At 37.4% G+C, this 14,620-nt stretch overlaps 1 protein-coding gene across 4 annotated transcripts in view; it reads left to right on the top strand.

Annotated features, from left to right (window-relative positions):
• The window catches only part of LOC128682125 (uncharacterized protein), a 43,680-nt gene that overhangs the window by 11,212 nt on the left and 17,848 nt on the right, over window positions 1-14,620 (top strand). For all 4 annotated transcript variants that reach the window (XM_053766674.2, XM_053766673.2, XM_053766672.2 and 1 more), the window contains exons 5-17: window positions 1,216-1,297; window positions 1,740-1,861; window positions 2,463-2,635; window positions 3,030-3,136; window positions 3,999-4,106; window positions 6,794-6,866; window positions 7,285-7,529; window positions 8,473-8,552; window positions 9,176-9,288; window positions 10,070-10,227; window positions 11,729-11,822; window positions 12,917-13,023; window positions 14,406-14,540. In XM_053766674.2, coding sequence (XP_053622649.1) covers window positions 1,216-1,297; window positions 1,740-1,861; window positions 2,463-2,635; window positions 3,030-3,136; window positions 3,999-4,106; window positions 6,794-6,866; window positions 7,285-7,529; window positions 8,473-8,552; window positions 9,176-9,288; window positions 10,070-10,227; window positions 11,729-11,822; window positions 12,917-13,023; window positions 14,406-14,540 — 1,597 coding nt within the window. The remainder of the gene's footprint in view (window positions 1-1,215; window positions 1,298-1,739; window positions 1,862-2,462; window positions 2,636-3,029; window positions 3,137-3,998; window positions 4,107-6,793; window positions 6,867-7,284; window positions 7,530-8,472; window positions 8,553-9,175; window positions 9,289-10,069; window positions 10,228-11,728; window positions 11,823-12,916; window positions 13,024-14,405; window positions 14,541-14,620) is intronic.

Here is a 14,620-nt window from a genome sequence, read left to right as displayed (position 1 = left end):
TGCTAAGAACTTTTTGATATAATAATTATGAGTAGAAATTAATTTTAATATTGTATTTGTAATTATTAATTTTTATATGCTATCAGAGACATTATTTATTTCTTGCTAGAAGATTCGATTCAACTTTATTTAAAGAAGTATCGTTAGTAGCAAAAAATTAATAGACTATATGAATCCCATATGAGAGTTCAAAAAATATATTTTTCCATGACAAAATATATGTATTTTTGTATGACAGAACTACGGCCCAACGCTCTAAGTTACTTTTTACAACCTTTTATTGAGTTCCACCTGTCCCGTTGTCTGTCTGTAATCACATCTTGCGAGTTAGACTTCTCCTACTCCCAGTTGTCCTACAGAGTTGAAATTTCCCACGTCACTTCGGTTTCCATGACAATGCGTTATTATGATAAGCATGACCTGACGGTGCAGTCCGGATCGGCTCCATAAGTGGGAACTCCTCAACCGTTTACAGCACGGACACGGGTTTTTTCCAGACGTGGGATCAACTCAACGTGACTCCTCTAGAACTCCTCCTGTCACACATTGAATGCAATAAGATCTCCCTGACAACAATAAAAACATGTGTCAAAAATTTTAATTTTTGTAAAAAAACGTATCTTATGTTTTGGCGAACGTTGGAACCATAACAAAAGAAAAAAATCTTTCAAGATTATACGATAATTAGGCTAGTCGGCAAATTTTTGTTGTGCTGACTATTCCTAGGCCTTTATATCATTAGAAACACCAGTGGAAATATTACTAACTTTGCTTTATATTAATGACAATGCTTTCGAAGATATGACAAAAACAAAATCACACATTTTCGGACTCGTCCGAACGCTCCATACTGAATGACACGAACAAGTGACGTCACAACGTGCTAACATGTTCGCGAAGAACGATATGTTTGTTCGAAAGATGACTTCTTAATAAAAGTTGTTGTTACAAAATTTTAGTTTTCCATGATGGTCGAGTTTGTTTTTATAATTACATACTTACTTTTTGAAAATTAACTTTCCAAACAAGTTTAAATCTTCATATAATCCAGTTGCATTGTTTATAGTCTATGAATTATGATAATGACCCTAAATATATATATTTTACTTAGATTATACATATCTTTTACAATTCTCTGACGTTGTCAACTACCTACCCTATTGTACCGACTAGTATAACTTGAAGCATAACGTAAAACGTACATTTTGTTGTCAGATTGTCCGTGTGCGGGCGAAAACCCGCTGGTGCCCGGCTCGCCGCCGGCCGGCTCCGACGCGAGTAACGCGGCTGCTAACAAGTAAGATATATCGAGATCAGGGTGGTACCGCTTGTTTTGCTCGACTTGGCGGTGTCACTGCCGTGCCCCCAGATGTATATACCACTAACTGCTTACCCACGGCTTCGCCCGCTCAAATACACTAGGGAACAGTATTTTCTTCGTATTACAATGGGATTTTTTAATTAGATTTTTTTTACACACAGCGCCATCTAGTGTTATTATTGCAAAGATTTTTTTTGTTAAACACCACTTGCTTCCGGTTAAGGAAAACATCGTGAGGAAACCTGCATACCTGGTTGATTCTTAACTTTTGTGTAAAATGGAGAAAGAAACGGCAAATCACTCCATTAGGTTGAGTACCAAGAAATTTGTTGTGTGTCTTTAGTTCTACGTAATGACCACGATCCTCATCCAATAAATAAGAAGGAATATTAATTTACACAATATAACATGTTTTCAGGGAGAGGATAGCAAGCAACGGCGCTGTTTTCCCATGGCGCGGCGCCAGACTCCCAACCTTCGTTATTCCGAAGCATTACAACCTCTGGCTCCACCCCAATCTCACTACTGGCGAATTAAGAGGTAAGTTTTAGACTTAGAAGTTTCCCTTCCAGAGACTTAGAGCTGAGTTTCCCTTTCAGAGACTTAGAACCGAGTTTTCCTTCCAGAGACTTAGAGCTGAGTTTCCCTTCCAGAGACTTAGAGCCGAGTTTCCCTTCCAGAGACTTAGAGTTGAGTTTCCCTTCCAGAGACTTAGAGCTAAGTTTCCCTTCCAGAGACTTAGAGCTAAGTTTCCCTTCCAGAGACTTAGAGCTAAGTTTCCCTTACAGAGATATCAAAACGTCTTGAAAATAATGAGATGAAAAATTCGCCAATCGCCAATTCGGTCGAATTATATATATTTTCATCGTTCTATATATCATATATATACATAACAAATCACACAGATTGAGATAGCCCCAAAGTAAGTTCGAGACTTGTGTTATGGGATACTAACTCAACGATACTATATTTTATAACAAATACATCTATAGATAAACATCTAAGATCCCAGGTCTATATGAAAAAAATAATTTTCCATCTTAAGCTGACCGGGGATCGAACCCGGGACCTCCAGCGTAGCATCCCGACATGATGACCAAGAATTTAAACCAAATTTAACATTAAAAATTTCCATTCACAGGCGAAGTGTCAATAGACTTCAAAGTGGATCGTGACACATCGTACGTCGTCCTCAACGTGCGTGACATGAACGTGACAGAACGGGCATTGTTCAAAGGTGGCGGAGTTTTAGGGCCCAAAGTGCTAAGAAGCTTGGATTATCTGCCCGCTGACCAGACTTACATCGAGTTTAAAGTGAGTTTTAAGACTAGAGTCTAGCGAGGGGACACTATGCGGCCGGGACACTAGGTGACCGGGACACTATTTGACACCAAGAGACACTATGCGGCCAGAGGACACTATGTGACACTAGGGGACACTATGCGGCCAGGGGACACTATGCGACCGGGACATTATGTAACACCAAGAGACGCTATGCGGCCAGAGGACACTATGTGACACTAGGGGACACTATGGGGCCAGGGGACACTATGCGGCCAGAGTACAACATACTAAAAAAAAAGTAACAAGTTAAGATCGGACAATGTTTTGGGGTGAAAACGATTTCTCTTCCTAGTGGCCGGTACACGTTCCTCTTAAGTTGAAAAATTATATAAATCCGTCAAATATATATTTTTATTTGTTTTAGGAGAAACTGCGTCGCAAATACAACTACACTCTGAGTCTGAGGTTCATCACAAAATTGGAGAGGAATGAGAAACAGCGGGGCTTCTTCATGACAGGCACTCACAAACAGTGAGTCATCTTTTTCTTTAGCTTGATAACTCAATATCCATACGAGTACCTACTGATTGACCGAGCGAGCGAGGTTACAAATCCACTTGGGACAAAAATATTATTTTCGTATGTATGTATGTTTGTAACGTGATAACTTTCGAACCGTTGGTCTGATTTGGAGGAAATTTAAAAGTGATGTAAGATATGTCAATAGATTTTTTAAGTTCGTGGCGCATCAAAATCGGTTAAGTCGTTTTTGAAATATTCACAATTTTGTAAAAACATATTAAGTTCGCGGCGAACAACTATTTGTTTAATGAAATTTAGTATGCATGTAGTTCAAGACGAAAGAGTAACATATATATGAAATACTAGCTTTTGCCCGCGGCTTCGCCCGCGTTTATTACGTGCGGACGCATTAGGAACTTATTTTTGTGAATATCTCGAATTATAAACCTAACCTATATCAAATTTTAAATTATATCATATTAACTTATTCGAACTGTAAGTGGGTCTCTGTCTGTACTTGGGAGATATTAAAGAAAAAAATATTATGGTCTTTATGAGACTAATAGGTTTCTATTAGTCTCATAAATTTTTCTTTCTGTCTGTCTGTATGATTTTTTTTGTCTGAAGTTGTATATGCTACACAACTTTGAAAACCGCATCAAATTCCGTTTAGGAAGATTGTTGCGTGATGCGCGTACAAAATTATTATTTAAAAAAAAAAACATACAGACTGAAAGAAAAATTGTTTTGATTTCTATTAGTCTCATATAGACCATAATATTTTTTTCCCACTTACAGTTTTATTATATGAATAGATTTATTCATTAAAATATATAAAAAAAATATATTTTAATAAACGTGACATTTCCAGTCGCTGTGCAGTATCAAGGTTCTGGTTGACGCATGCGCGCTCCGCGTTCCCTTGTCTCGACGAGCCACATCTGAGAGCCACCTTCAAATTAACCATCGTCCGAGACAGGTGGGTAATGTTTTTACAGGAATACATTTTTTATTGTTCATTAAACGTTGTGTAAAAATTACGGTATTAAAACTAGTAACAGCCATTTAGGCCGACAATGTTTAGTCTCTCATTGTCTAATGTGTTAAAGAGTCCATTGTCCTATAACGTCCAGTCTCTCGTTGAAGAGTCCATCGTCCTATACCGTCCAGTCTCTCGTTGAAGAGTTCATCGTCCTATAACGTCCAGTCTCTCGTTGAAGAGTTCATCGTCCTATAACGTCCAGTCTCTCGTTGAAGAGTCCATCGTCCTATAACGTCCAGTCTCTCGTTGAAGAGTCCATCGTCCTATAACGTCCAGTCTCTCGTTGAAGAGTCCATCGTCCTATAACGTCCAGTCTCTCGTTGAAGAGTCCATCGTCCTATAACGTCCAGTCTCTCGTTAAAGAGTCCATCGTCCTATAACCAGATATGTTATCCAATAATAATATCTCCTTCAACAATCCGCTGTCAGTAATGTGTAAGATCTTACAATAAAGCTAATGGCTTACAAATCTTCGGCCAAAGCATCAGACAATTCCGAAATTCTATAATTAAGCTGTTCCCCTAGAATTTGCTTTACAATTGTTTTGTCTTCTCCTAGTACTCTGTACAAGCTGCTGTTTTGTGACATCTTCCTTTGGTCAACTTAAGTAAGTTGATCAAAGGAAGGTTTTACTAGTTATGTGAATTTATCTCAGTACTAATACGTTCTGTTAATGGCTCATTTTAAACCCCTTCCATACGACAGAATCTGATTGCCCAATTTGATTGCCCAATTAGATTGCCCAATTTGATTGCTCAATTTGATTGCCGATTGAATTGGGTACAATCTGATCGTCCGTCCACACGTGCACAACTTCAGTATTTGACTGAGCAATCCCAAATCGGGCGATGTCGACCACCCAATGACCTATGAATTTCATACTTCCGTCCACACGACCCAATTTGATTGTCAATCTAATCAAATTGGGTCGTGTGGAAGGGGTTTTAGATGATCATGCTGTCTGTGTACACAAAATTTGGGCACTTTACTTGTTCAGTAATGTATAGCGCTGAAGTATAAAAATGCAAAATTGTAATTTGTCTGTATGTGTATCTTAATAAATAAATAAAAATGGTTGCCTGTAAAGTCGGTTTTACGGGCGAAGATTTTACGTGACAACGTCTTTTTACGCGCGCGGCAGACCGATCATAGTTGAGTGGGAGTGGACTCTCGTTCGGTGACTCATCGTAACGTTACCGGGCGTTACACTTTTTCATAAGTGACTCCCAGCCGCAACCTAATTTAAGACGTTGTCACGTCAATAAAATAAAATAAACAACGTCCAGTCTCACAATATCTGGTGTCTTAAGTCCATTTCCAACGTTTCAAGGTCACACACATTCCGAAAATAATATCTGGTGCAAACAATAATGACCTTTATGAGTGTAGAGATAAGGTTCGTTCTAGTGTCTTAAAATGTGCATTTACTAAAATGAATGAATGAATTTATTTATTTTCAAGTAACAAAGACTCATAATTTGTTAGTAAAACTTATAAAAACTAGGTTAGTAAAATTCGAATTTAACGAAAATGTTTCCAGGTAACACATATTCCGAAAATAATATCTGGTGCAAACAATAATGATCCTTATAATCGTAGACATACGGTTCTCGTTTGCCGATTTACAATATGCAATTTATGCGTATTCAAAGATTTTCTAGAATGATCTCGAACCGGTGTATTTTTTAAAATTTTCAATTATCAATTAATAAATTATCTTGCTGTCCATTTTTAACCCCCGACGCAAAAAGAGGGGTGTTATAAGTTTAACGTGTGTGTCTGTGTATCTGTCTGTTGCATCGTAGCTCCCAAACGGATGAACCGATTTTCGGTTAGTTTTTTTTTTGTGCTATAGATAATTTTATCCCGAGTGTTCTTAGTCATGTTTCATGTTCAGCCGTTCAAAAGTTGTAGCGAAATTAATATTCAAAGTCGGGGTTTTTTTTTTAATTTGTCTAACAAATAAACTTGTATAAGGACAAGTTTATTTGTTAGACAACTTAGAACAAGAAAGAAAAAAACTAAATAATAATAATATATAAGAAATAAACAAAACGATGTCAGTCAATTCTACTTTGAAAGAGCTACTTGCAAACTCGAGAGCTTTACGAATGGATGTTGGTAATAAGAAAAAAGCAATGAAAAAATCAATCAGGTAAACTAACTTTTGCCCTCGGCTTCGCTCGATTAAATGCCCTCCGGAACAGTTTTTTCTTCGTAATAAATTTGGATTGGCGTAGTTGAAATGAAATATCCATAGCGCATTTAGAATGCACACAGCGCCATCTAGTGTTTTATTGCAAAGTTTATTTTATTAGCATTTAGCGCCATCTGTGATAGAATACAGGTTTTTCGCAAATCCCACGGGAACAATATTTTTTTTCGGGATGAATGTTACCCTATGTCCTTCTCCATACTCTTAGTTATATATATGAGAAATTTCAAGAAGATTGGTTGAGTAGATAACGCGTGACTAGGTAACAAACAAACTTAGTTTCGCATATTAATAATGTTAGTTGGGATTTGTGATGCTTGTTTTGTGTTTAATGAAATTATGTTAAGTTGCGTTTCGTGATATAATAAGAAAAATCGTCCATTTTGAAAATTCGTCACCAATTTTTCAGATTCCACGTGTCTTTGACTAATATGCCGATAATGGCTACGGAGGAAGCTGGATTCTATTTAGGACATCGTCTGGTGAGTTTCCAACTGCTTGCATTTATTATTATTGCTAGCGGCTCGTCCCGGCTTCGCTCGGCTAAAACCATAATCCATACTAATATTATAAAGAGAAAAGATTTGTTTTTTTTTGTTTGTGATGAATAAACTTAAAAACTGGGCCGACTTTGATAAAATTTGGCACGGAGATAGGCGAAACCTTCACGAGCGACATAGGTTACTTTTATTATGGTTTTACCCGAGCGAAACCGGGGCGAGCGGCTTGTAAATTATAAGTCTATACCTTAAAAACACGCATAAAAATCCGTTGCGTAGTTCTAAAGATCTAAGCAGACAAAGGGACAGAGACAGCGGGAAGCGACTTTGTTATATTAATAAAAATTCTTATCTTATTAATAAAAAAATCTTATCTTATTAATAAAAACATTTTCACCAGCTGCAAGACGAGTTCGCCCAATCACCCCCGATGCCCCCCCACATGATGTCAATGGCTGTATGTCGCCTCCAACGGCGAGCCGCCCCCCCTCTGCCCACTGAGGCCACTATTAACGAGACAACACCGAATGACGTCACTACAGTCGAAACTTATACAACAACGGACATGGAGGACGAGAATATTGTACTGCCTCCACCAGAAATCAGTCTATATAGTGATCAACAAGTTATATTGGATGAATCTGGGTGAGTTTTAACTATAATAAATAACATAATTAAAAATACATACAATATATGTAATAAAATAATAATAACATACATTTTTTAATAAAACATAATAACAACGGATCCTGGACTCTAACGCTCAAAGTCTGAGGAAGCAACCGGGAAATCGCTCAGATGAGAGGGAGAGACAATTTTAAGCATAAAGCTATTATTCTACGTACTAAAGCTACTTTAAAGTATTAACTATACTTACAGTCTGTTTCACCGGTTCCTAATAAAGTATCTGATTGTCTATCAGTAACATATTGAACAGATAGCGTTAAAAAATGTGTTCCACTAGTGTGTACCCCACACTACTGACTAACTGGTCTATCACATCAGGCAGATTTATCTACCAGCTTAGTTTGTCTGTCAGTTTACGAGATTTTATCAAAAAGTGGCGTAACATGGCCTTAAAATCGTAACTACAATTAAAACTGAGGCTACAATGGATATTGACGAAGATAATAGTGAGTCCTCTATTAAAAATTAGTCTCGAGAACAATAGTGAAATAAAACGTATTACGTAACTGTACATTACAACCTAATCACTGCTGTTCCACCATATCCGATCAAGCACGTAACTGTAAAAGTCCAACATAGCTTAATGACTAAATTGGCGTGCGCTGGAGTGAGCGCAACTTACGCACACATCGACATTAACTACAACAAATGAATATCAACTTTAACACGTAACTGTACATCATATCCTGATCACTGCTGTTCCACTAAATCCGATCAAGCACGTAACTGTACATCATAACCTGATCACTGCTGTTCCACCATATCTGATCCACATGTCAACTCAAACGCGTCCTATTTGGAACTAAATAAAGATCAGTGGTTACAGGTTTTACTCTCCATTCCTTAAAATGACCTTTGAACCACTATCGATTCATTAGAAATATGTATCGTATTTTTGCAGGCCTCTCTTGGAGTGGGTTCAAAAGACAATTCAACACTTCTCGTTTGAATTGAACACGTCGTATCCTCTACCTAAATTTGGTGAGCACAAGGTTTTGTTACTTACAAATAAACCTATACTAATATTATAAAGAGGTAAGCGTTTGTGAGTTTGTATGTTTGAGACGGGTAATCTCCGAAACTACCGTACCGATTTCAAAAATTATTTCACCATTAGAAAGGTACATTATTCGAGATTGCTATAGGCTATATTTTATCTCAAAATTCCAACGGGAACAAAGCCCCTGGCAACATCTAGTACATAAATATAATCATTCAGACAATTGTTGTCCAGCAGTTAGTTGTACAGTAAATTAAAATGATAAATTATAAAAATTGTTAATTGTACATTCATTATTAAAATTATGATTGGACTAGCTTCAAGAAGGAAATAACATTGAAGAAACAACCTTTTATTTTATGCAGTAGTTTTGGCGTGATGCGCGAACAAACATATAAACAGACAAAAATTAAATATACATATATATGTCTGTTTATATGTTTGTTCGCGCATCACGCCATATGAATGAATGAACGAATGAATGAATAATTATTTTTATTTTATTATAACTACTATGTTTAGGAGGTTTTGCGTTTGATACCAGTAACCCTGTATAGATAATATTTAAAAATGGATGATTATTATATATTTTAATATTTTTCAGACATCGTGGTAGTAGAAGGCGGTAACCAGTATTCTGAAGGGTGGGGGTTGATCACCCTCTCCCCCGCAATGTTGTCTGACACTAAGACTCTGGCCAGACTCCTCGCTCAGCAGGTGAGTGGTCAACTGACCAGTACGCCTAGGCGAGACTAGTTATGTTAAAATTTGTTGAGTTGAGGTGTATTGCTAGCCGTGTTTTGGTGTATTGGTTGACTGATAGAGAATGCTATATGGCGTTAAGTCCACATTTTGTGTACACATAAAAACATTTTTGTATTTTTTGTGCAATATAGTTTTGTAATTAATGAATAGATTGATATAAAATTCCGAATCGCTTCTAGATTTATTTAATTGCTACTACTGAAAAAATATCCTTTAAAAGAATATATTTCACCTTTTTATTTAGATATATTTGAATTTCGATTTTCAGTTTTCTATCGAAAATCCAGAAAAATATCTACATTATTTTATAGAAAATATTACACCGTTCTACATTAAAAACAAAAGTTTCTATCTCAATATTTTGCACGGTCAAGGTTAAACAGGGGAGTGGGTTCGATTCCCGAATGAATGAATGACGTTATTGCTTTAAATGTGGTATAATAGGTGAAATATATGTATAACATTTGGATATCACACATTAGTCATTTCTGATATGCAACAGACATGTAAAAGCTAGAGTCCGAGTGAAACATAAAACACGTAGCAAGTCATTGCGTCCACACGTTCTCTCTTTTTTTCACACGATGCGTTCACGATATGAGAAAAAGAGACAGCATATGGACGTTAATAACGTGCTGCGTGTATGTTTCTCATTATATTTTTTTTTTATATATAATTTTTTCGCCAACCAAGTTTTTCAATAAAATCTAATTTTACCAAATTATTGCGCCAGTGGTTCGGCGGCCTAGTGTCTCCGCGGTGGTGGAGCTCCCAGTGGCTCATGGAAGCCCTAACGTCGGTCCTGGCTGAGAAAGCACCCGCGTATGGTGACGTCACAGCTGAGAGACAACTCGACGCTTTGCTACTAGACCATGTGTTGCCAGCTTTAAGGTAGGTTAATAAAATTAGTAATATAATTGACATTGTTATGAAGTTATGAAGTGAGTAACTTTAACGCTGATTTTCATTCATTCATGGGACTGCAACGTATGATGAGTGGGTCTATTTGCCGAAATTAACCCACAGCAAATAATTTGTTACAACTCTGCTTACACACATCCACTTGTATGATATGATTTTTATTTATTTGTTTGTTATTATTTTGCGTTGTTGTGTTTAAGTTTTGACATCAAATGTCATTCATTCATTCATTCATTCATTCATTCATTCATTCATTGGCCCCAAAACTGTGCCCTGGGTAACCCCAATGAAAGACAACTCAATTCGTTATTATTTTGTGTTGTGGTGTTTAATTTTTGGCATTAAATGTTCATTCATTTATTCAATTGGCCCCAAAACTGTGTCATGGGCACAGATTATATAATACCCCAGGCCATGGGTAACCCCATTTCAATATCAATGATAATGAAAGGCAACTCAATGTTTGAATTTAACCCATACGACCTTCTTTCACATTTAAACGGAGAATTTAATTGAAGAGCTTTGAAAGGCTGGAGACTGACTTAAATTAATTGTATATGTGTTATATTGTGTACTACGTAATATTTATATGAATAATATATGTTATGGCTAACGCCTGTTAGACCTGGGTGTAGCCGGTCTCACTTGGTTACACCTAGGTTGTGGCCTGCTTATGATCGGCTACACCTTATTACATACTCTCCTTTCTACTTAATTTTTTTAAACAATAAAATATAATTAATAAAATTCTTATCTGTAATCAACACTTTATCATCTGCTACTGACAGCACCTAGTCCAGCCGTTATGTTACAAGGTCTAACCGAAGATAACCCAGGTGTAACCATAGAAAACCATAGCTGCATTTATCCGAAATGATAAAATAAATGTTAAACATAGTTTTATCCAACCTTAAGCAAGTTACACTAGTTCTAGCCAACTGAGACCGGCTAAATTTACTGTTACAGCTAGATTAGCTGGGCCCGCTAATTGATGTACATATGATACATAGATCGAGTAGCCAATTCAGATTTTAAAAGGAAACTTACCCCCGCAAAAGAAGTTCCTAAATTGTATTGTTTCCTGTGGTTGCCCGACGATCATAGAATATAATTATATACGTTTAAAAACACCAATGTGTTATTTGGTTTAAATGAAACACAATATTGTAATTGATGTATTTTATTTGATATTATAAGACCAGCGTTGCGGTGATCACCACAACGCTGGTCTTATAGAAGACCAGCGTTGTGGTGATCACCGCAACATTATGCTGAGAGGAAGCCTTTTTGGTATACACAAATACGCTCAAATTGTGAAATCCTGTATATAAATACTTAAGTTTGTGATATCAAATAAAATATTTAATTCTTTCTTTAACTTGTAATGAAATAAAATTAGGTGTACCCGCAATTTGGAGCCGTGACATACACTTGCACGTGGATTTTTTATCGTTAAATGTATATATTTCAGACTGGATTCGAGTAACTCAGTGCGGGCTGTGGCGTCGCCGAGACTGGAAAGAGCCGATATTGAGGCGGCTTCCGACGAACTTTCATTGCATAAAGTAATTATCTATCTATATCTATCTATACTATTATTATAAAGAGGTAAGCGTTTGTGAGTTTGTATCTTTGAGGCGGGTAATCTCCGAAACCACCAAACCTATTTATAAAAATTATTTCACCGTTAGAAAGGTACATTATCCAAGATTGCTATATGATATATTTTATCTCAAAAATCCCACGGGAGCGAAGCCGCGGGCAACATCTTGTACATATAATAAAACTATAAGTAGAGTATGTCTGTATATGTATAGGATATATTAAAAAATAATAATTATAGGGTGTCTTTACGGGACTTAAAGGAGCCAAAACAATGTTTTTAGCAGTTTTGTCTATCTGTGTGTTTGGTTGCGCATCACGCAAAAAGTACTGTATGGAATTCGAATTGGTTTCTGCAGTTGTATAGCGGACGGTCTAACTTAAAATCTGGTATAGGTTTCATCGCGATACGTTGCTTAGAACCCGAGATGTTGACAATAATAAGTTGTGAGCGGATGCAAAAAAAAAACGCAGGTGAAACCGCGTGTAAAAGCTATATTATAGATATTTATTTATAGATTTTTCAGTGTAAAACAATTATGAATTTGTTTGGATGTCAATAAGAAATGTCATTTTATTCAACAGTAGCGACGCCCACACCACATCAAATAAGTATGTTTTGGTGACACAATGAGACACACGTATGCTAGCAACCAACAAATGTATTGATTAATAATATTGATTATATTATATATGAATTTATTGATTATATTATTTGATTATGCTACTAATATCATTAATGCGAAAGTTTATAAGGACGTAAGTATGTGTGTACGTTCGTTACTCTTTCACGCAAAATCTACTGGACGGATTGTTATAAAATTTGGTACACGGGTAGAACATAACTTGGAATAACACATAGGATACATACAACACATTTTTATCCCGAAATTCCCACTGGAGCTTGAATATCACATGGGATACTTTTTATCCCGAAATTCCCACTGGAGCTTGAATATCACATGGGATGCTTTTAATCCCGAAATTCCCACGGGAGCGAAGCCCCGGAGCGCAGCTAGTTGTACATAAACGAAGTAAACACACCGTTGTACGGCAGGGCGCGGCGATAGTAAGCATGGCCATAGAAGCGGCCGGAGACGCGGCCGGGCGCGCGGCGCTGGCGCGGCTGCTGCGCGCCCACCGCGCCGCCAGCGCCGACGCCAGGTCAGTCAGTCAGTCAGTCAGTCAGTCAGTCAGTCAGTCAGTCAGGCATAGCCTGTATGCCATCGCACGCTGGATCATTGGAATTATTCATTGATTGCACCCATTCAATGCAAATAAAAACATTCTTAGTGATCGAGTATGTCATGCACTGGACACTCAAATGGTCAAACCGGTGGCGGCGTCGTGGGTCGGGTCGGGAGGTTCCCTCTATTGTGGTTGAGCTTCGCGATGGCTGACTCACGCGTCAACTCGTGAACGGGTGCCGCCGGGGGGGGGACTGGTCAGCTCGATCTCTTATTAAAATTTGGTTAATTATACTGTTTTTTTCCTTTCTGATGAAAGGACTCGATTACAATAATAGTATGTTTCAGTACATATATACATTTTGACCATATTCCACGATATTTCAGAATCTTTTGAAATATCGTGGAATTAAAAAATACGCACGCCAGGTACCTATATAGGTACCTATTGTTGAACACGGCACGCGCTGCCGTGTGAAGCCAGAAGACTGTAACTTTGAAAAAGAAAATGATATCTCAAAACACAGATATTTGACATATATGAAAAAAAAATTTAAAAAAAAAATTGTAAAAAAAAATTGTATTCGCGAGGTCTTCGTTCGCGGCGAATGACTATTGTATTTCTAAGCCTCGCAAATTTCCTTTAAAGATTTGAATTGAAAAGAATGTCATTGCTCAATACACTCTGGTATTTTTTTCTTTTTGTTGAACTATACTTTTGTATTTCTCATCTTTATGGCTCAGGGTCGTGAATCGTGATTTCTTGTTATTTGCTATAGAACACACGTAACGACTCTCTTGGCACTAATTAATGGAGTGGTTTGCCATTTCGTACACAAGTTGATAATCAACCGGTGTGCAGGTTTCCACACGATGTTTTCCTTCACCGGAAGCAAGTGGGTAGTGTAATTCATCATATTGGTATACAAACTCATATGGCACGAGTAGGATTTGAACCTGTGACCTTTCAGTTCACAGGCATCTTAACCCTTACACCAATACCACTTCACGCACCTTTTTGATCCACGACGAATGTAAATTATTGATCTATCCTTCTAATACTATAAATGTGAAAGTTTGTGAGTATGTATGTGTGTGTATGTTTGTTACTCTTTCACGCAATATCTACTAGAGCGATTGTTGTGAAATTTGGTACACGGGTGGAATATAACCTGGAATAACACATAGGGTACTGTACCCTGTGTGTTATTATCTATTTTCCCTATATTTATCCCGAAAATCCCACGGGAGCGAAGCCACGGGGCGCAGCTAGATATAAAAAAAATTAGATTAAATTGTCACACAAAGTGCTTTATTCTTATAGCAATTTTCTTACGAGTAGTATATTAATATCCCCAGGGACCTATGGCGCGCATTGGAGAGGGAAAGCAACACGTCGCTAAGCTCAGCGTGGGATGGGTGGTGCTCCCTGGCGGGGTACCCGCTGCTGGGCACCGCGGCGTTCGGCGGCGACGTGCTCGTGCGCCAGGTGAGGTCAGTATTGGGGGTGGACATCATTTTTTTTTAAATTTTTTTTTGGTACTTCGAAAAAAAATTTTTTTTTCGGTATTTGT

The sequence above is a fragment of the Plodia interpunctella genome, chromosome 29, assembly GCF_027563975.2.
Source record: "Plodia interpunctella isolate USDA-ARS_2022_Savannah chromosome 29, ilPloInte3.2, whole genome shotgun sequence".
NCBI classification, from domain to species: Eukaryota; Metazoa; Arthropoda; class Insecta; order Lepidoptera; family Pyralidae; genus Plodia; species Plodia interpunctella.
The sequence above is the reverse complement of the archived record's forward strand: the minus strand, read 5'-3'. Positions and strand labels throughout refer to the sequence as shown.